The sequence below is a fragment of the Gouania willdenowi genome, chromosome 1 (genome assembly GCF_900634775.1).
Source record: "Gouania willdenowi chromosome 1, fGouWil2.1, whole genome shotgun sequence".
NCBI classification, from domain to species: Eukaryota; Metazoa; Chordata; class Actinopteri; order Blenniiformes; family Gobiesocidae; genus Gouania; species Gouania willdenowi.
The window spans coordinates 29,267,876-29,288,441 of NC_041044.1; the positions used below are offsets into that span (position 1 = coordinate 29,267,876).

Here is a 20,566-nt window from a genome sequence, read left to right on the forward strand (position 1 = left end):
CTCACAAAAACTCTGAAAACTCTATATTATGCTTTCCTTCTAAATCTGGGGTATGACATTACCTGATGATGTCATGGTTTTACAGGAAAGGTAAACACTTATTATTAATTTTTGCTTCATTGAGAACAAATCTTTACGTTACAGTTTTTGTTTTTGTTTTATTATCTGAACACGCTTCTGGTTAAGGTAAGTAAAGATGATTACAATTCTTTAGCATCATGTCAATAAAGTACCATCATTTTCAAACTACAAGCCGCTACTTTTTTCCCATGCTTCGGCTTAAACAGTGACGTGGCTAATTTTTAGACCAGGTGGACTAAGGAAACTGTTAACATGAATCGTTTGCGCTCAAACCGAATCATTCTGATCAGTCATTTTGTCGATGCACACACCCTCATTATGGCAAAGACACTAAGAAATTTTGTCAGAGAGAGAAAGAGTGAGACCAGTCACGGAGCGGATTTGATTTTGTTTTGATCTCCGCTCCATCTACAGTGAAAGTCAGCCAGCATGAAATAAAGAAACAATAAACAGCATAAAATTGCCAAATATCCATGTTGCATCTGTTTAGAAGCGATCGCGTCCATATTCTGACTCATAGTCCGGACTCGATGTGAGAGCAGAGGGAGTGGTGTATGAGTCTGGATCTAGTAATAAGTGACCATAAAAAGCTGTAAATTGACTAATATGCAGACATGGGGAAGTGAGGAGGAAACATCATGTAGAGAAGGAAACTTATCAGTTGAAACTTGGGAAATCTCTGTGAAACGTAACTTGAGTACAGCAGCCCGCCTACATGCCCGTTCTGATTGGCAGACTCGTCTGAAGGGCTTCTTCATCAGCCAATAGAGTGCGGCCTATGTGACGGGGTGGCCTTTGTGGGGATTTTTCTTGGAAAATGGCTAAATTATTGGAATGCGGTCAATACAGCGGTGCGCTTTATAGCCCGGAAATTACGGTAGTCTACTTGGCATTTTGTGTGAATATTTCAATCTCTCAGTCAATTTGTGATCACTCTGAGGCAAATAAAGTAAGTAAACTTACTTAAGTCTAAGAATTAACTGATGCCCCTAAAATGATATAAATACATACACAATACAATAAGAATGTGATAAATAACCTCATGGACATGAGCTCTACACATGTAGGATATTTTCACACAAACATGTGAATTGTACGAACACACACACATATCCACACTTCTTGCAAAGGCGTTGCTGTAAAAGCCAGACTCACAGGGTAAGCAGCTCGGACATGTTACTGAGGCTGTGGTTGGACAACGTGCTGATCTGGTTGTTACTCAAATCACTGGAAAGAAAACAACAAGTACAAAACACACACACAGGCAGCACGGTGAAGACTAGCATAAACACATGCACAGTTCACATAAACACTTTAACACAGAGCGCCTGTTAGTTTGGGTCTTCAGAGGCAGTAAACACAAGCCAAGTTTTTAAAACAAACATACAAAAGTATGTGTGTTTGATCTGCGTGCGATATCAGAGGCTGTGTGGCGGACACTCACATGAGAGTTAAGTGTTTGTAATCGGAAAGCTCCACTGGAACCTGAGTGAAGTGATTACCGTCCAAATACCTGAGAGATGAAAAGAAAGGGAGAGAGATAAGAGTTGACTTTATTAAGATTATACAATAAAACAAACAAACAGTTGATTTTGAGCTGCTGTGACTAAGCGTGCTGCCATATTTAGGCCCAACATGAACCCTAACCCTAGCAGGCAGGATTTACAGTAATGGTAGCACCTACAGTAGAAAACCCATGCCTGCACCGGAATAAGTTCCAGATCGTGGCCCTCATATATCAACCGTTTGTACGTTCAGATCTGAGCGTACAATGTGCGTTCAACCATATTCACGCAAACTTCGGTATTAATCAATTTTGCCGTGAGCGTGCGCTACGATCAGATCTCACGTCAGGTCTGACCTCGTGTACGCAAATCTGAGTGTGTGGATTTGTGGTTAAGCACAGCAAAATCTGACTGAGACTGAAAATAAGTATTAAACAAACCTCTGCTGTCATTTGAGCATAAGCAGACACACATTCAGAACAGATCAAAATGGATCATTAAAATAAATTAAACAAAATAAATTGAATTTCCTAAAAGCCCCGCGTGCACACACTCACACACATGGGAGTGCAGCATTGTATTAGACCGGGGGAACGCTGCTGTGCATCATTCATGCTTTTAAAATGTAAAGCTTAAACTTCTACAAATGCGCTCCAGTCTTTAATCAGTAATATGATGGTGTATAGGTGAAATTGGCTAAAGGCAAAATAAACAGTCAAAGGACGATGTCATTTTTAAGGCTTTTTTAAAGGGTTTTGTTCATTTCTTCTAATGTGTTATTTATTGCCAAAAGCATGCGGACAACTGATGCTGACATAAACGGTATATTTCCGTGTGTCTCGCCAGGGTCTCTGCTGTTAAATTACACAGCGCGCACAGGGGGGCAGACGTCACCAATGAGCGTCCCCAACAGGGACAAACACGGAGCAGTAAAATGCTGTAAACATGGGAATGCTGCAAAACTATACCTTTAAGTCCAGTTTTCACACTGTCAAAAAGCACATCTTTGTTTTGCTCTACCTCAGATGTGAGAATTTTCTTTTTCTTGCCAGTGTTGGTTTGACCTCAGTGGACTTGGCCTCCGAACCAGGACGATATAAGGGCGTAACATGTTCATGACGATCGAATTCAACTCCCGCATTTATCAACACCCGATCATTTGTACCCCGGGATTGGTCAAATAAGAATTTTTCATGAATCACACATTGGTCCTGTCGTACGACCAAATGGGCACTCAGATTTACAACCATTTTCATGCAAGGTTGATAAATGAGGGTCTTCTGTGGGAAACGTGATGTGTCCAATAGTATTGTGAAACAAAAGTGCCAACCCAAGCCCTTCTAACTGTTTAAGAACTCTGACAATAAAAATAAGTAGAAAAAACGTGAGCTATGTAGAAGATAAAATCCAACCATGAGGGAAATTCCAAATGTCCAACTGTGTGCGCAGTCATTAACGCCACAGCAATAATAAACACTGGAGTTTATTACTCCCATAGGTTCATTTCTTCTGTTTCTTACATTCACACAGACACATTATACACATGGTTCACTTTCACTTTGTAGCATGGTGCTATTAATGCAGCACATTAATTAAGCCTCTCGTTAGTACTGGGCAAACTGTGGTTCCCACGGTGACACAGTGAAAGGATATTCACCACCACCAAGACTCCTGCTGAGTGCTTAATATAGAGCTATAACTCATCTGTTTTTAAAACATCTGTGTGAGAATTGTTGCGTGAGGACAATCCTCTGAAATAAATCCTTCTGAACACATCCTAAAGTGTGCGTCAGTATGAAACATTTCATACAAGATTGAAGTTTTTTACCTGCACCTGTCATAACAATTACCCAACTATACAAATGATTCTATGATCTGTAGCTAATTAAGTGAACCAGCAGTCGACTGGCTTCCTGTCCAGGAGGTGACCCGCTTTACACCCGATGTCAGCTGGAATGACTTTGTTTCATTATTCAGAGGCTGACACTGATGATGGATTAATACCATCTGCACGCAAATGGGTTCTTGTGTGCAGAGAGTAGAGATGGATTAAAAAAGACAAAATACTTTTCAATAATTAATGAATGAATGAATATGTTGTATTTTCCTCTCCACTAATACAGAACGTGAGCCGGGATTACATTAGACCATCGTGAGTCGGGTGAGTTTTACCCAACTGCTTCCGACAAAATTAAGGTATTTTAATAGAAAACAGTTTCACAAGCCTTTTTCATGGCAGTTTAATCCTCCTTTATATTTCTAACACTTTAAATTTCAAATGTAATGCTCAGATTTATACAAGATTTTTATATTTAGAATGAATGAGTGAACTTTTTTTCGAACGCGTATCGTATATAAAAATATACAGTATATATAAAAAAATACAAGAAAATCAAAACAAACATTAACAAATTATGCACAAGTTTGACAAAGAGTAGGACTAAGTATACGCTTCTTTTTTTAAATCCATACCCCTTTTTAACTCCACATTTTTTTTCCATTTACATGCTCCCTTTAGGTGATGTCATTCGAAAATACAACATCCATTTTCACTGTTATGCAGACGACACACAGTTATTCGTCCCAATTAAGCCCGGTGATCAGTCTAATATAGCAGCCCTCCACAACTGTATCACAGAAATAAAATACTGGATGTCAGACAATTTTCTCCAACTCAATCAGTCAAAATCTGATGTCATGTCCATCTACAAAAAAAAAAAAATATTTTGGAAAGCCTTGGTGATTTAACACCTCAGCCAAAACCGTTGGAGTCATTTTTGACCATGATCTGAGCTTTGATCTGTATGTAAAAAAAGTGGTCCAGACATGTTTTTATCATTTGAGAAACAAGTCTTTCATCTCAAACACAGATTTGGAAAAACTCATCCATGCTTTTATTTCTTCACGCCTCGACTATTGTAATAGCTTATACACCTGTCTCAGCCAGAAATCACTTCAGTCCAAAATGCTGCAGCTCGGCTTTTAACTAAGTGTAAAAATGTGACCACATCAGCCCTGTTTTAGCATCCCTGCACTGGCTGCTCATTCATTTTAAAATGATTTTATTTATTTTTAAGCCCAAACTTGGGCTAGCCCCAGCCTATATTTCAAACATTTTATCTTCACACAAACCAGCTGGCAGTCTGAGATCCGCTGGTAAGGTCATGTTAGCTGTTTCAAGGTCAAGGCTGACAACAAAAGGCGACAGGGCCTTTGCAATCAGGGCCCCTAGACTCTGGAACAATCTGCCAGAGGAAATCAGGCTTTCAGAGTCTGTTCCTCGTTTTACCTCGCTCCTCAAGACACACTTTTACAATGTAATGTTTAAGTTAATGGAATGTTTTAATTTGTACGTATTTTCCCTGTGTGCTGATATTTTATGCTGTAAAGCACTTTGTTATTCATATTGAAAAGTGCTACACAAATGAAGTTATTATTATTTTCCCAGCTTGTATTAAACTTTTATTCTATTTAGATTTAAAATATAGTTGAAAAAGGATCAGGAGGTTTGATTTGTATTGCACAATCACGTCTGGTCGTCTGACTGACTGAGAGGCAGCAATGCTAACCAATGTGCCACAGAGTGACCCAGGATTACATAATATCTGATGGATTTATATATTTTATTGTCTAGGACCAAAACCATCCAGGCTGAATAAAACATGCTGCACTTGAACTCACAGCTCTGTGGTTTCCTTGGGGAGGCCTTTGGGCAGCGTGGTGAGACCCTTGTTGCTGCAGCGCACCACGGTGTCCAGACAGGAGCATTCAGCAGGACACCTCAGCACCGGAGAGCAGCTGTTCTCATTATTCCCTGTGGGGCACAGATCATAAAAATCCACAATGAAGAATTCCATATATCAGCTTTATTTCACTCCTGTTTTACCTTCTTCACAGGCAAAGTCCTGGACGGCCACATCCTGGATGGGGATCTCCTTCAGAAAGTACGGGTTCTGGCATCGAGGGTTACCCGTAACGATGCGCTTTCTTCTCAGCCAATCGCCGAGCCAAGCCAGGTGACAGTTACAGTTAAAGGGATTGGCCAGCAGGTTCCTGCAGAGCAAAGGAGAAAATGAGAAACAAGTTCCTGTTTAATTTTAGTCAATATACAGTATATTTACACATATCACGTTATTTATACGCACAGAGTGGAAAGGGAATGAAGAGTGTCGAAGGCGCCGGGGTTCATAGAGGTGATCTGATTGTCGTAAAGTGACAGGAGACGCACTGAGCTCAGCCCCACGAAACTGCTGTTGCTCACACAGCTGATACGGTTACTCCTCAGCATACTGGACACACACACACACACACACACACACACACACCACATTATGGAACGCATTACAAGTACTCACGTTACTGTAATAGAGTAGCTTTCATGGGTGCTTGTACTTTCAGTATATTTAAAAATCAGAAATTGTACTTGTAGGAAGTAAAGTAATTAATCATCGGTTCTGAGTAAATTTTTTGTTTTAAAATAATCAATGGACATTGTGAAACTAAAAGAAATGAAATAACCAGATAACAATCAAATGCATCACATCATAGTCGACCAATCAGATTAAACGTAATGCATAGCACAAAACACCATTGAATGCTGGTTATTTTCTCTGTTTTGGAGTTCATAAATGTAGATATACTTGGAACCCGATAATTTATTTCTTATTTTTTTATTGAATTCATAGTTGTTTTTTTTTTTGTTTTTTTAATAATTACACGTTATTTTATACAGATGCCTTTGTAGAAAACAGATGAAATTCTAACTGTGCAAGATTTTCCTTTTTAAATTTATACATGAGATGTTTACTGTATGCAAGGGAACCATGGTAACATTTATTCCCAAAAATAAATGTGAGAGGGTGAAAGTAACTTTTACTTTAAGTATTATTTAATTGAGCTACTATTTACTTGTACTTGAGTATTTTATGTGTGACGTATTTGTACTTCCACTTAAGTAGGATATATCAGTATGGGATGTGTGTGTATGTGTGTGTACCCACAGTGTGCGTAGGCCACCCAGTCCCTTCAACATGCGGTGGTGTATGTTCTCCAGTTTGTTGGAGGTCAGGATCAGCTCATTGACCCCTGAGGCTCCTTCAAACGTCCCCTCCTCGATGTCAGTGATGCGGTTGTTGCTCAGGTTACTGAAAAAGGAGGAAGCAGTGAGGACAAGATTGGGTAGGCGGTGTAAGGATATGCATGGAAACAAAAAAACAGAGATTCAAAGTTGTGGGATGAGGGTGGAATCATTGACAGAAGGCAAAATGCACATAGTTATGTTGACATGTGGTTACTTTGTGAGACCTGAGAATGACTGCTTTTTTTGTGTGTTTTGATTGTTCTTGTTACATTTATGCATCTGACTCACATCTTCCTGAGTTGAGGCAACTTTTTGAAGATTCCAGTCGCCTCGAGCACAGTGAACTCATTGTTGTTCAAACGCCTAAGAATAAAGGAGAGAGGGAGAAGAAGAGAACACAGACAAAGACAAAAAGAAAACAAGCAGATTAGACGCACAGGGATCAAGACTGATGTAAGTTTTTTATTTTTCTTCCACTAAACACAAAGATACACACTGTAGAATTCATTCTGACTCACAGTTCAGCGGTGTATTGAGGAATGTGATCTGGGATTTTGGTGAGTTTTTGGTTGGAGCAGTCCACTGTCGTGCCCTCACAGCGACACTTCTCAGGACAGGCTAGGTCAGCAAAGCAGTCGCCTCCCAGTTTACTGCGGTAATCCTCGGTACCTGGTCACAAATATACCCCACACACATCAGTGAATGCCCTCACAGGATGAGAGTCGACCCCCAGCATTTACTGGTATCAATCCGTGTATCATTCTTTCATTTGTTTTTCATTATGTTACAAAAACATGAAAAATGAAAAAAAAAACACTCATTATTTGATATGTGTTTCCAAAACCAAAATAAAAAAAACGTCTTGTTTTTCAAATTCAAGCTCTTTTTCTTTGGTACAGAAAATTAAAAAACGGAAAACAAACACCTTTATCCGTTTTCTCCATTACCGATTGACCAATTGGCCGAAGTATGTGACCCGGAAGTGAAGCGCTACACATTCCGAGATATCTTTAGCTTTGCAACACTTAGGGGTCTCTAAATCCTCCGAAATGTCCGTGAGGAGGTTCTCTGCCCAACACCAGCTAAAGCGAAAAGGACACGGTTCAGATGCACAGTTGGAAGCAGCGATCTTGTCATGCCGAACTGCCGTTAGCGTCAGATGAGAGTACACTTCCGGGTCACGTACTTTGGCCAATCGGTAGTGTTCATTTTTTGTTTACTGTACGGCAGCAAAAGAGCTTGAATTTGAAAAACAAGGCGTTTTCCGTTTTTTTCATTTTGGTTTTGGAAACAAATATCAAATAATGAGTTTTTTTTTTTTTTTTCATTTTTCATGTTTTTGTTACATAATGAAAAAGGAATGAACGAATGTTACATGGATTGGTATCGTCTCCTGAATTACCAAATCGCAAATGTGAAATTAAAGACCTAATACGATGGAAGAATTTCAAATTGATGCTAATAAACAGCGTTGCTTTTGATACTTTGATCCTTAATGAGAACACAACCAACGCTCTTCATAGCATCATTTTAAAACACTGCCTTTAAATGACAAAGACACACAAACTTACGCACACGCACACACACACAGACTGAGAAGATCAAAACATGCAGCCACATGACAACAAACCGACTGGAGCTTCTTTGTCCTGGCAGACTCTAAAGAAAATGTTAATGTTAGAAACCCTGGCACAGATCAGGCACCATCAAAAGTAAGAACACAGCAGGGGAATGTAACTTACACACACACACACACACACAGAGACAATTACAAACAAACGTTTGCTGTCTTTTGCGTGTCTGCCATGCTGTAGGGGTTTGCAGGGCCGTTCCATGGTGCTTGACAGAACCATGTTCCACTATAGGAACCTGGCAGCCACATGGTTAGATCAAGCACAAAGGAACAACCTGCTGACTGACTGACTGCTCCTCCACTGGAACACAGGGGTGGGAAGAGCAGACGGAGAGGCGGAGGAGGAGAAACCAGAGTGGGATCGGGAAGAAGGAAAAAAAATGACAACAAAGAGGATAAAAAGGAGGCAGCAAGTGATTTTAAGATGTTGGTTTAGGTTTTCCAGTTCAGAGGAAGAGAAAAAGTGAGAATAAGAGGGAAAGGTTTAAGGTTGGATGCAGTTAGGACTAATGAGTGGGACAATGTGTTAGGAAAAACAAAAGGTAGATGAATAAAGGAGAAGAAATGTGTAAGGGTTAGGGTGAATGAGGAGAGCCAAAACCATGACAGGGCAATAATCAGTCTGTAATTCTAATGCATGGTATTAGCTAAGACTAGGTGAAGCCAAACTTAGTGGGATATTTTCTTTAATGGTCACATATTATGGTATTATTGTTCATTTGCTTGTTATTGTTTTTTTTGAGCTTGTTTCTTTTCTTTTTTTTGAATGTCACTGTAAACCATTATACTGTCATTGAAAAAAACAATGAAAAAATTATTATTACCTACACCAAGGAGGTTATGTTTTGCCGCCTTCATTGCATCTAAAAGTTAATTTTTTTGTTTGACTGTACAGTTTAACTAAAAAACTAATTTGATAAGATTGACAGATTTTGATAAAATTTTCAGGAAATATCCCAAATGGGTAAAGGATTATATTGTTTGGATGATCCGGATCAATATACTGATTCTGGATTAGTTTAAAAAATTCAGAAAAATCATATCTTGGTTAATAATTGACTGATTGACTGTAAGAAATTTAACTAAGCTATGTCGGGTTGAGTCCTCCAACCGAGTTTCATCCAGATCGGATCCAGATGGCATATCACCGGTAAATCGGGTGTTTTCTGAAACACACTACATTTGGAATTATCGCATTGTTATTAATGAGGATAAAAATTTCTTACAAGCCTTTTATTTTTTCTTACAAGCCTGTAAAGTGAAACTGATAATGGTATCACTAATCCAGATAACTACCAATATCTAGCAAAGAGAATATACGGCGCTTGGCGGAGGTTTGTCATCTCTGAGTTATTATTATTATCATTCATTTAAGGCTGTAAAAAGACAAAGGAAGGAAGGGTTCTTGCAAAGAAAGAAGATAAATGGACAAGAAGACGAACAACAGGAGGTCCAGTAATGTTTACAAGGAAAAAGTGGGAAAAAAGGAACAATGATTTTAATTTTTAAAACCCCAAACAACAGAGCAGGACCAAAGCAGCTGGAGCAGACGGGATGGAGGAGAGTTACAGCAGTACTATACGTAAGAGAAGCCCTGACCTCTGGGCACCACCAACAAACACATGTACACACACACGCACACACACACACACACAGAGCGACAAAAACAGGAGAAAACCTCGTCAATCATCATTGATCATTGTATGCTAGTGTATGTTTCATCGATGGTTGTCGTAGGTAATAAAGACACGAGGAGTCACGAGTACAGGGGTCAAAGGTCAGAGGTCAGCTCAGGGACAACAGGTGAGGGATCTGAAGTTGACGTGGAAGCGTGTGTGTTCATGTGTGCATGTGTTACTTACAGCCGACATGGTGTACTCCTGAGTGTGTTAGAAAGGCAGTGGGAGAAAGAAGACGGATTTCACAGGTTTATTTGAATAGGAGGAGAGAGGGCTGATGAAAGCACCAGAAAAACAGCTGCACTTTGTGCTGAAATACACACTGTGTCCCCAGGCAGTGATTTACTTTAAGGACTAAGGACTCGTGAGGAGTGAAAATCATGCTGGCATAACATGACACAGGATAGGCCGACTCATCCAACACACACCTCAGGCTTACTTTTGCATTTAGCAGATTGTGAAAATAGATGCACGCACCGCACACCTTAAATAACAATAGCCTGCTCTAAACACTTTGTTTTGGGCCTCTTTGAACATTATTCACATGAATTAAAACTCACGAGACCCAAACCAAAAGTGTTTGAATGGGAAATGAAAAGAAGGTTCAATTTACGTTCTTTTTTTCGGCTAAAGAATATGAGAAAGACTCATAAATAAGACAACACTTATTGTGACGTCACTAAAAGAACTTGGTTAAAATGACTGATGTCGTGCTACACAATAAAAATACGTTTGTTCAACTTTTCAACCACAATCATTACTAAATTATTCTGCCTCGCCTCATATCTCAGGTTTCGAGGCTTTGAAATCTTGTCCCCATGGTGAACATCAGAGTTAATGATTTCAGTGTGCACACACACACACACACACACACACACACACACACACACACACACACACACCAGGCCTCCTCTGTGTGCAGCCAGGGTAATGACCGCCTTTAGCCCTGCGACTGATCTCATATGCATTTCTGATCTGAATATATTACCCAGCTTCCCTCTGAGCACAGTCGCTGTATGACCTTTTGATGTTCAGCGGTGAAAGAAACGGACGCACATGGTCAGGGACACAAGCGCCGACATTAGCTATCATTAGATGTGCTGAGAAGCGAGGAGGAAGCTGTATTGAACCTCGTCTCTGTGATGGATGTGCCATTAAAACCGCCATTTAAATAAAGCCCCACACACAGTTTCCATGGTATGGCAGTTCCTACGTCTGTGAAAGTGAAGAGTACAAATACTGTTGAAAACACACTGCAGAGGAACAAAATCCGATCACTTTTTAAATGTGATGCATTGTGACACACGTTAAAAAGTGCTGGTTCATGCATATCAATCAAGTGTATAAAAGGTCGAGTGAACTATGCTTTAAAACACACACACTCATACACACACTAATGGTTCGTACATTACCTGGGAGGATATATTCTTCTCTCGCTAATGGAGAGGCAGAAAGAGTGAAAGTGAAAAACAACAAAAGACCCAAAGGCAAGACTCAAAATGAGTGTGTGTGTGTGTGTGTAGAAAAAAATTGCAAGAGATCCCAAAGAACTCGCAAATGGGGGCAGAGGTTAATGGAAAGAGACTGAGGGGAAAATCCCAGCAGGAATACACAGAATGAGAGCAGCGGGGAAGATGGTGCGACTTCAATATCATCAATGAGGATCTGTGTGTCTGTAGAATGTGCGTATGTGGACTTCCCGCAGTAGTAACTACTTTTTTATTATTATTGTGTGTGTGTGTGTGTGTGTGTGTGCGTTTTCGTGTACCTGAGCAGCGGAACTTCTTGCTCTTGATCTGACCGATGCGTTTGTTGGCCAGCCTCCGGGGGCTGGTGCAGCGGGCGCCACTGGTCTCGATGGGATTATCTTGCAGGTAGTCAGCCAGCCACTTCAGATGGCAGTCACAGATAAACGGGTTTTGGGCTAAATGACTGATTCAGCACACGCACACGCACACACACACACACACACACACACACACACACACACACACACACACACACACACACACACACACAATGAATGCTGGTTATTTTCTGAGTTTTAGAGTTATTAAATATAGCTATACTTAGAGCCTGAGAATGTTTTTATTTTGAATTTAATTAATTGGCGTTATTTTCTTTAAAAAATATAATTGTAAACAAATGCCTTTGGGGAAAATAAAATAATGAATAAATAATAATAAATTCAATCCAATTGTGCAAGATTTCATCTCTTTCATTTTAAGTACATGAGATGTTTACTGTATGCAAGGGAACCGTGGGAAGATTTATTACAAAACATAAATGTGAAAGTAACTAGTAACTTTACTTTGAGTAATATTTATTTGAGCTCCTTTTTACTTTTACTTGAGTATTTCATGTACGACTCCTGTACGACGCCTCCTGTGCGGCGCGTTTTGAAGCTTTTCGCGCGGCGGATGCTTTTGACGTGCCTCCGGAGCATCCAACGCGGCCGACGCTGGAGTTGGGATTGCTGAACTTTTGGGGCCTATCGCGGCGCGTTGACCAATCAGGAGCTTTCCCCAACCGTGACGTATTCAGAATAATGAGAAGAAGAAAAAAAACTAACCAGTGGCGGAAACAGATAAACAGGCGCTCTTCTACTGGAATAAAGCACCTGTAATTGGTGTCCTGGTAGGAGATGCGAGCACCAATGCCGATCTGCAGGTCGTCAAACTGGGCACGGGAGAGACGGAAATAGCGCTGAAAGCAACTCTCGTCCGAGAGCAGCTCTGGTGAATCCAGTAATGGCGCCGAGGCGCAAATAAAGCCAAGTCATTCTCTCAATAATCTAGAGCCGATGAACGGGAGTCGGAGGCGGCGTGTTCAGCAAGGAACTCCAAACTTTATTCTCCATCAACCCACACTTCTCTAAAGCCCTCTGACATCACAGTGCACACACTGATTCACACCAAAATACATCCGACCGGAAACACAGCCTTCTCACCACAATGGTCCCCACCACTTCACAGTCACTGGGTGAATTATGAACGTAACTGATTGCCACAATATCATCCATTCTATGTACACCAACAGAGAAGCACCTCCCCTCGACGTGCTGGGCGCGTGTCCCGAGCATCTTCAACACTGGTGACAAGCGTCTGTATTCAATGAGCACAAGCGTCCAACTACGTGTGTGAGGCACGATTTTAATGTCCGAAACGCGTTTGGTGAGAACGTACCATAAAATCACCCATGTTTATTTATTCAGCTCTCATATACTGTAGATATCAATGGGTTTAAAAACACAACAACATTATATCAGTTAACCGACATTGGAATAACTTTACCTTTTTATTTGAAGCCTTTAGTGTAGAGCAGGATAAAAGAAAATGCTCAGTCACATTGTAGCTAAAAAGTTTTAAAATCTTTGGAACCCTCCAGGGCTTTTATTTATGTCTGTAGTGATTTGTCTCAAATGTGTACCATCAATCTTTTTTTATCAAAGCCCCAAAGCTGAGCTGAGCGCTTTAAGTGTATACGTACAGCGTTTGGATGGCTCTCAGAGAGGAGAACGTCCCCTTGGCGATGGTTTGGAGCTTGTTGTCGTAAAGCGACAGCAGGTTGAGGTTATGAAGGTCCTGAAAGGCATCTACTCGCAGACATGCTATCTTATTGGCGTTCAGAAGTCTGAAACAAATACATACAGCAGCAGGGATTTGAGTGAGTGTGTGTGTGTGTGTGTGTGTGTGTGTGTGTGTGTGTGTGTGTAAGTAAGTGTGTGTTGGTTTACTCACAGCAGCTGCAGGGAAAACAGTCCCTCAAAAAGACCTTTTGAAATCTCAGTGATTTTGTTCCCATATAGTACCCTGCAGAGTGCAAACACTACATTAATAAATAATGAGTTGGGCCACACACAACATGGCATCGTCAAACACTGGATTTACAATCCAAACAATACACAATATCAGACCTACTCCCACTTCCATCCGTCCCCCGGCAGCTGTTTGTCATCAAAACCTCAAACTATAACATACCTTGGCTTTGATTTCCAAACTCTAATAATAAAGTTGTATTATTTATGGTGTACTTGATAAAGAAAAATTGGATGTGACATTTTTACAAAAACATGTTTCTGCTGTAAATCAAGTGTGGCAAACCTTTTATTTATCAAGTTATTCAGCTTTACCTCATCTTTGCTTTCTGGGTTTGAAAATCTTGTCCCTACAGTGAACATTAGAGTTAATGATTGCGGCGTGCACACACATGCATGCACTCACACACAATCCTTCATCTGTATGCTCCACACTGGCTTGCATTACAATGTGCTTTAGTGCTGAGTCGCCGTCCCAGAGAGACCTGGGGAATAACTGTTGGGGAATGGATGCCTCATTTGTGCCTCAGACATTAGCAGCACAGACCTTTCAATAGCTTTGCAGACACACGGCCCGTGTACCGTAACATGCAGTAACAATAGCTTATCTGCATCTTCTTTTAACAGTGACACATATCAGGGATGCAGTTCAGCTTTAATGTGATAGCTGCGTGTGATGTGTCAGCATGAATCTGTTTGTCCCCTTCGCTCCATAGTGCATGTGTAATGAGGTGGCAGAAGTCTCCATTCAGCAATTCAGCTTTTAGAAATTATTGACTTTAGAAAGTCTTTTAGCGACCTTGATATAACGCCTTCATTAAACAACTCTGGCCCCCTCCTTGGCTCCGTCGTTGTTGATAAAGATTCACCCTGAGGCTCAGGAGGCAGAAACCATGGCTGCAGAGTCATATGCATGTAGTAAAGGCTTTCAGAGAAATGTAATGTTGCAGTAAAAACCTGTCACCCAATATGAGTCATGAACCATATTTGACTACAGAGTCTCAGCGAGTGCTCATAAGGCCTGGTGTGAACTTTTGGCTTTAGTTTTAATCTCTTTAAATCTAGTCTTGCTGTCTACTGCATAAAGATGTGAGCCTAATACAAATCCAAACACATCTGAGGCATTTAAAGGTGTGGAGACAGTTCCAAACAGTTTGAAACAAAGATTCTTAACTCCTGGTCAGTGTTGCATTGAAGTGTGTCCAAATTGATTTCTGCTATTTCAGCTGCAGATAAACAAAGTTGGATGCATGGTTCACACTAATGGGGCCTATTACTCCTATTAGTCCAAATCAAGCTTCATTAAATGACTTTAAAGGTGCCTTAAAGAACTTTTTTCTTCTACTGGGTGAAATGATCCTTCCATCCTGAAAGTAGTCAATATATGATGTAATCAGGGAATGAAAAGAATTAAACCTACGTAGAATCCTGTAAAAACTCTGACCAATCCCTGCCATTTGGTCTGAAAGAAAATAACCAATCACATGCCTTCATGCCTTGTCCTGCCCATGCCCCCTTCTGTCCCGCCCTTCTAATGGGTGCACACTCATCACGTGACACCATGGAGCAGGAATGAGGCAATAGACGGGTCTGAAAAGTGATGCAGATGTTGATTCTTTCTGTGGGACAGCGCATTATTTGTTTCACTTCAGGGGGATTTGTTATTTTTCTATCAAAAGATGCATGTTCAAGCTTATGGGGGCGTGGCTTTGGATGGGAGTATGTCGGAGGGGTGGAGCTTAGGGGTGGTCTTGCTAGTTGAGGTCATGCTAGCTTTTCTTTTTTTTTTTAATATTTGAAATATTATTATTATTTTTTTTTTACTTTGAAACATACATGCAAGACCAAGGAGAATAACTGGAAGGGGTGGGAGAAGAAGAAATTTTAAAAATAAATTAAAAAAATGACTAAATTTGAAAAAAAAGATAATTGGCGACACAAAGAAAAGAGCAGATAATGATAAATAAATTAACCGTGAATGGTCGACACACAAATGTAATGAAAATTGAAACCCTCCAGCTTTCCGACCTTGCGGACTGCACCTTTAAAGGGTTTTACTTACAGGCCTTATCAGGTAAGGTTTGTTCCCAGTTTGCACTGGTCAGCGTTGAATAAAAACATTTATAAGAAGGACAAGTGGTGAACAGGCAATAAGACCATTAGCAGCAAACGTTAATGATGCTGGATGATAACACGTGTGGACCAAGTATCTGTCATTCAAAATACTGATAAAGTTAAAACTCATTCAGATTACTAATTTTAATATAATCCCATGTTGTCACATTGGGAGTGAGAGCCTAATTATTAAACTAAGCCCATGCACATGTTGACCACTAAGCTAAAAGGTTTGCATAAGATGTTCAGAACATCATGAGTAGCTGAAGAAAACAAGGTTTAGAGCTAAACATCTTCAAAAAAAACTCATTCCAGTTACCTACTGGTTTGACATGATGATTAACTGGATGGAGCTACCTGGCAAATTGAAAGGAGGGTGACTGAACAATCATAATTGAAAAGTATCCCTCAGTACTCACAGAGAGTTAAGGGAGCGCAGCCCCTGGAAGGCGTCTGATGCCAGCTCAGATATGTGGTTGTTACTCAAATCTCTGCAGAAAGTTCAAAACAGAGAAAAATACAAATTAAAAACACCAAGTTAAGGAGGGGACAAACACAAACACAAAAAAGCAGGACAGATGTCGACTCACATCCTACGCAGCTTCTTATAAGGAGAAAAGGCTCCAGCTGGGATCACCTTGATAGCGTTCTGCTCCAGTCGTCTGCAACCAAACACACAGAACAGATCAGTTAAGAAGGACGTTAGCATCTCCCTCACCACACCACAGTCTCAGATACACTGTTTATTGCTGCTTAGTGCTGGGGGGGGGGTCATATACTGATAAGATGCTTTGTTTAGTCACATTTCTCTTATGTGTGGTCTCTAGCATGCCATAAAACAAAAAAAGCACTTTAGGAATTCAGAAATGAACCAGAGGAAAGAAATGTGGGGATTTTTCAAGAAATGTTACAGAATTTTTAAATAATTTAGCAGTTTTTTAAAAAAAATTGTGGATACTTAACCTAACACAAAGTCGCAACAATAACATAATCCCCCCCAATTATAATTGTAATCGCGTAATTGATATTCAGGAATAATGGCATAATTATAATTTTAAAAATCTGTTGCTGTCGTAATTGTAATTAAATTGTAATTGCGTTCAGATAATTTACTATGTAATTGTAATTGCCATGAAAATTCAAAAAGAAAATGTAATTGTAATGTAATGCAAAACTGGGGAACCATGTTCTATGTACAGTTCTACACATATGTAGTTAAAAATTATTAAAATATGTTTCATATCAAGCTTTCACACATTTTATCATTTAAAAAATATTGAAATCGATGGGTATACTGATACAAGAAAGGCTCAGACCCTCACACCAAAAATATTAAAACCTATATTTTCATTGATTAGGAAGGAAATTAGAAGATAGATATGTGATTTAGGACTCGTTATCATAAGAGATGCTAACAGAAAGCTAACACAAGAGGAAAGTTAACTTTTATTTGGTTATTTATTTCAGGCTCAGTAATAGTAATTAATTGTAATTGAACTTTAGTAATTGAGAACGTCATAGTAATTGACTTTCTGAGGATTTGTAATCTAATTGTGATTGGAAAAAATGCTGGTCACTGTAATCGTAATTGAATTGTAATTGAAAATGTAATTGTAACTGAAAAATGTAATTGACCCCAACCCTGCCCCCATATTGTTGAATAATAATCAACAAATCTGACTTTTTTTCTTTTTGCAAAGCTGAACAAAATGTGAACTGGACCTTCAGGTGGACTGGATTTGGTCTGCGTTCCATAATGTTTCACATCCCGGCTATAGCCTCTCCAAATAATCTTTTTATTCTTATTCCTCACTTCATTGATTCCCTCATTATTTTCTTAAGCTTGGAAGAACTGCATGATCAGGCTTTCTCATTTCACAGATGTGTGGTTTTATTTCACAACACAGATATAGTGATGGGCGGAGAGGGGGTGGGGGTGGGGGGGTGGTAGTGCATCAAAAAGGAGGAAGGAGTCACAAAAGAAAATTTAGACGTACAGCAAACGAGCAAAAGAAACATCACTGCACAAGGGCTTTGTGTGTGTGTGTGTGTCTTACATCTCAGTAATGGTTTCAGGCAGGTTGGTGGGTATTTCTGTCAAACCCTTTCCTCTGCAGTCCACGATGTTGTTACTGCAGGTGCAGAACTCTGGACATTGTAACACACTGCAGGAGGAGTACGATGACGTCTGGTGACCTACAGGGAGACAAAGGTCCAGTGGTATCAGTGGGTAACAGACTTAGACTGGTAAACTCTATAACTCGCAGGAAAAGGAAAAATGCGGCTCGCCTGAGAATATATGAAGAACAGGATCTACATGACTTAGGGCTGGTCGATTACAGGAAAAATAGTGATCTCAATTATTTTAGTCATAATTGAAATAACAATTATTTGTCAACCAAGAATTATTTATTTTTTGTACAAAACAATTTAAAATATATTCTTTACACATGAATAAAATCAATCAAGTATATTCATTTTTTAACAAAACAAAAAATACAAAGAAATATATTATTTGAGTGCAAATAAATAAAGAGGTGCAAAGTATTAATTAAAATACTATTCAAGTATTTTCCCCTTTTTGTAAACAATTGCAGTGCATTGCCATTGAACAGGGAACTATAAATTATGAATTCAAGTATGTTCACTGGAGTATGAACCACTGTAAAATATATATTCTTTGAAGAATAACAAAAATGTAACTTGAAAACTTTTGTAAACAAATGCAATACTGCACTAGAAGTGTATTAGTTGGGAACAGAAGGCGTAGGACGTTTAAACTCCAATCCTTTATAGATATTTGGCCTAAAACAGCAGCATGTTTTATTCTTTGTAGAAATCCTAAATGGTGGAAGTTTGCCAACTATGTTGTTTTTGCATTTATAAATAGCAAATAAAACACATATATAATTGGAAAAAATAAATGAAAACATTATTTTTTAATTGTTTTTTTTTCTTTTTTACCGACTATGTTATTTCTCTAATCGTTAAATGTAATAATTAAAATCATAATCGAATTTCGATTAACATGACTGTATTTAACCTTCTCCTGAAAATCTCTGATCCGTGTTTTGTTTAGAGAACACGTACAATAGAGTTGAAATCAAACATGCCAAATGAATACATACCTTCGTCCTCATCTTGAACAGCATGAGGAAAACACAACAACAGAACAGGATGAAACAGGACAAAGCAGAGAATGGGTTTTCATCCACCATGCAACAAGAAGCTGGTGAAACTCACTACAGGAATCCCAACACAGCAGCTTCCAACATGTCCTACCTGAGCACACAAACTCTTTCTTCTGCACCTCAGCCACATTGTGGCCCCTCAAGTGCGGAGGAGCCATACACTGGGTGTAGAGGCCCAGACGGGGGCGCTGCCGGAGCCACTCGGAGAGCCACGCTACGTGGCAGTCACACTGCAGGTTGTTGGAGTGCAGGCGACTGGGTGGGAGAGGAGGGAGAGTGATGGGAGAGGGTGGGGCAGTGGTGTGAACAGGAGGTGGGGTGGAGAAGGTGAAATGGGGTTAGGGTGCGTGCAGGAAGGAGAAAACAGATTCATTAATCAGGGCGACAAATTGATGAGAGGGAAAGAGGTTTCCTCTACAGGGGTCAGGATGTGGGCAGGGTCTGCAGAAACATCACTTACAAGGTCCTGAGCTTTGGCATGTGGTTGAAACTGGCCACGGACAGTCGGGTGATGTTATTGTTGTTGAGAGTGCTGAAGAAAAAAAGAATACACCCAGGATTAAGAACAATCTGTAAAATAAAGTCAAATAAAGGACGATTTTGTGTTTTTTTTTTGTTTTTTTATTGAAACCTTTTTTTTTAAATGATTAAAAACATAAAACACCAAGAAACCTCCCATGTGGATATAACAACGTGCATATGCTTTACCACCTGGGAGTCATGGAGTCTGTGTGGCTCGGGAAAATACATACAAAAATAAAATAAAAACTATGCCAAGCGCCAAATATCCTTTTGCCAGATATTAATACACATTTCTAGAATTTCACCAATGATGAGACGTGGGGATTTTTTTCAATTTTTGAAACTGAGCAAGAATCAATATATTGATCTGGATACCCTAGAACAGGGATGTCAAACTCATTTTAGTTCAGGGGCCAAAAACTAAGTTCTATCTCTAGTGGGCCACAAATTTTATGCAGGAAACTGAGTAATTTCAACATTATTGTGCCCAGTTAGCACTTCTACGTATACATAAAATACAAAATATGTAAGAAACTGACAATATTCTAGCACTAAGTGACATTGCTAGAAATTTCCTAGATCTTGTTACCAATTACTATTTAATTAAGGGAAATAGTATGGAGTAATTGGAGGGAAAATGAAAGATTTGGTAAGAATTTTGAGTTTTTTCCAACACTAAAGATGAATGCAATCATGTGACATAGGCACCAGGAGTGTTGAGTTTCATTTACACAGTGAGTCATGTTTTCTCTATAATTATTACTTTCTCCTTCGGGCTGCATTGGGCCCGTGAGCCATGAGTTTGACACATATGCCCTAGAAAATTAAATGTAATCTTCCATTGCGTGAGGTCTACTATTGGCAAAAATTTGGTCAAAATCAATTAAGTACTTTTGACGTAATCCTGCTAACAGACAAACAAATACATAAACGGCAGTGAAAA

General features: G+C 39.6%; 1 protein-coding gene across 6 annotated transcripts in view; it reads right to left on the reverse strand.

The window, feature by feature from the left end:
* slit2 (slit homolog 2 (Drosophila)) overlaps positions 1 to 20,566 on the reverse strand; it is a 113,270-nt gene that overhangs the window by 20,832 nt on the left and 71,872 nt on the right. For 2 of the 6 annotated variants that reach the window (XM_028443573.1, XM_028443616.1), the window contains exons 7-24: positions 19,562 to 19,633; positions 19,193 to 19,356; positions 19,039 to 19,050; positions 17,968 to 18,106; positions 16,501 to 16,572; positions 16,330 to 16,401; positions 13,719 to 13,790; positions 13,468 to 13,611; positions 11,747 to 11,910; positions 11,391 to 11,414; positions 7,185 to 7,335; positions 6,955 to 7,029; positions 6,587 to 6,730; positions 5,732 to 5,875; positions 5,473 to 5,639; positions 5,268 to 5,400; positions 1,526 to 1,594; positions 1,237 to 1,308 (exon numbers count right to left, since the gene is read on the reverse strand). In XM_028443573.1, the coding sequence (XP_028299374.1) occupies positions 1,237 to 1,308; positions 1,526 to 1,594; positions 5,268 to 5,400; positions 5,473 to 5,639; positions 5,732 to 5,875; positions 6,587 to 6,730; positions 6,955 to 7,029; positions 7,185 to 7,335; positions 11,391 to 11,414; positions 11,747 to 11,910; positions 13,468 to 13,611; positions 13,719 to 13,790; positions 16,330 to 16,401; positions 16,501 to 16,572; positions 17,968 to 18,106; positions 19,039 to 19,050; positions 19,193 to 19,356; positions 19,562 to 19,633 (1,890 nt within the window). The remainder of the gene's footprint in view (positions 1 to 1,236; positions 1,309 to 1,525; positions 1,595 to 5,267; positions 5,401 to 5,472; positions 5,640 to 5,731; positions 5,876 to 6,586; positions 6,731 to 6,954; positions 7,030 to 7,184; positions 7,336 to 11,390; positions 11,415 to 11,746; positions 11,911 to 13,467; positions 13,612 to 13,718; positions 13,791 to 16,329; positions 16,402 to 16,500; positions 16,573 to 17,967; positions 18,107 to 19,038; positions 19,051 to 19,192; positions 19,357 to 19,561; positions 19,634 to 20,566) is intronic. The other 4 variants (XM_028443580.1, XM_028443590.1, XM_028443607.1 and 1 more) reach the window with 4 other exon arrangements.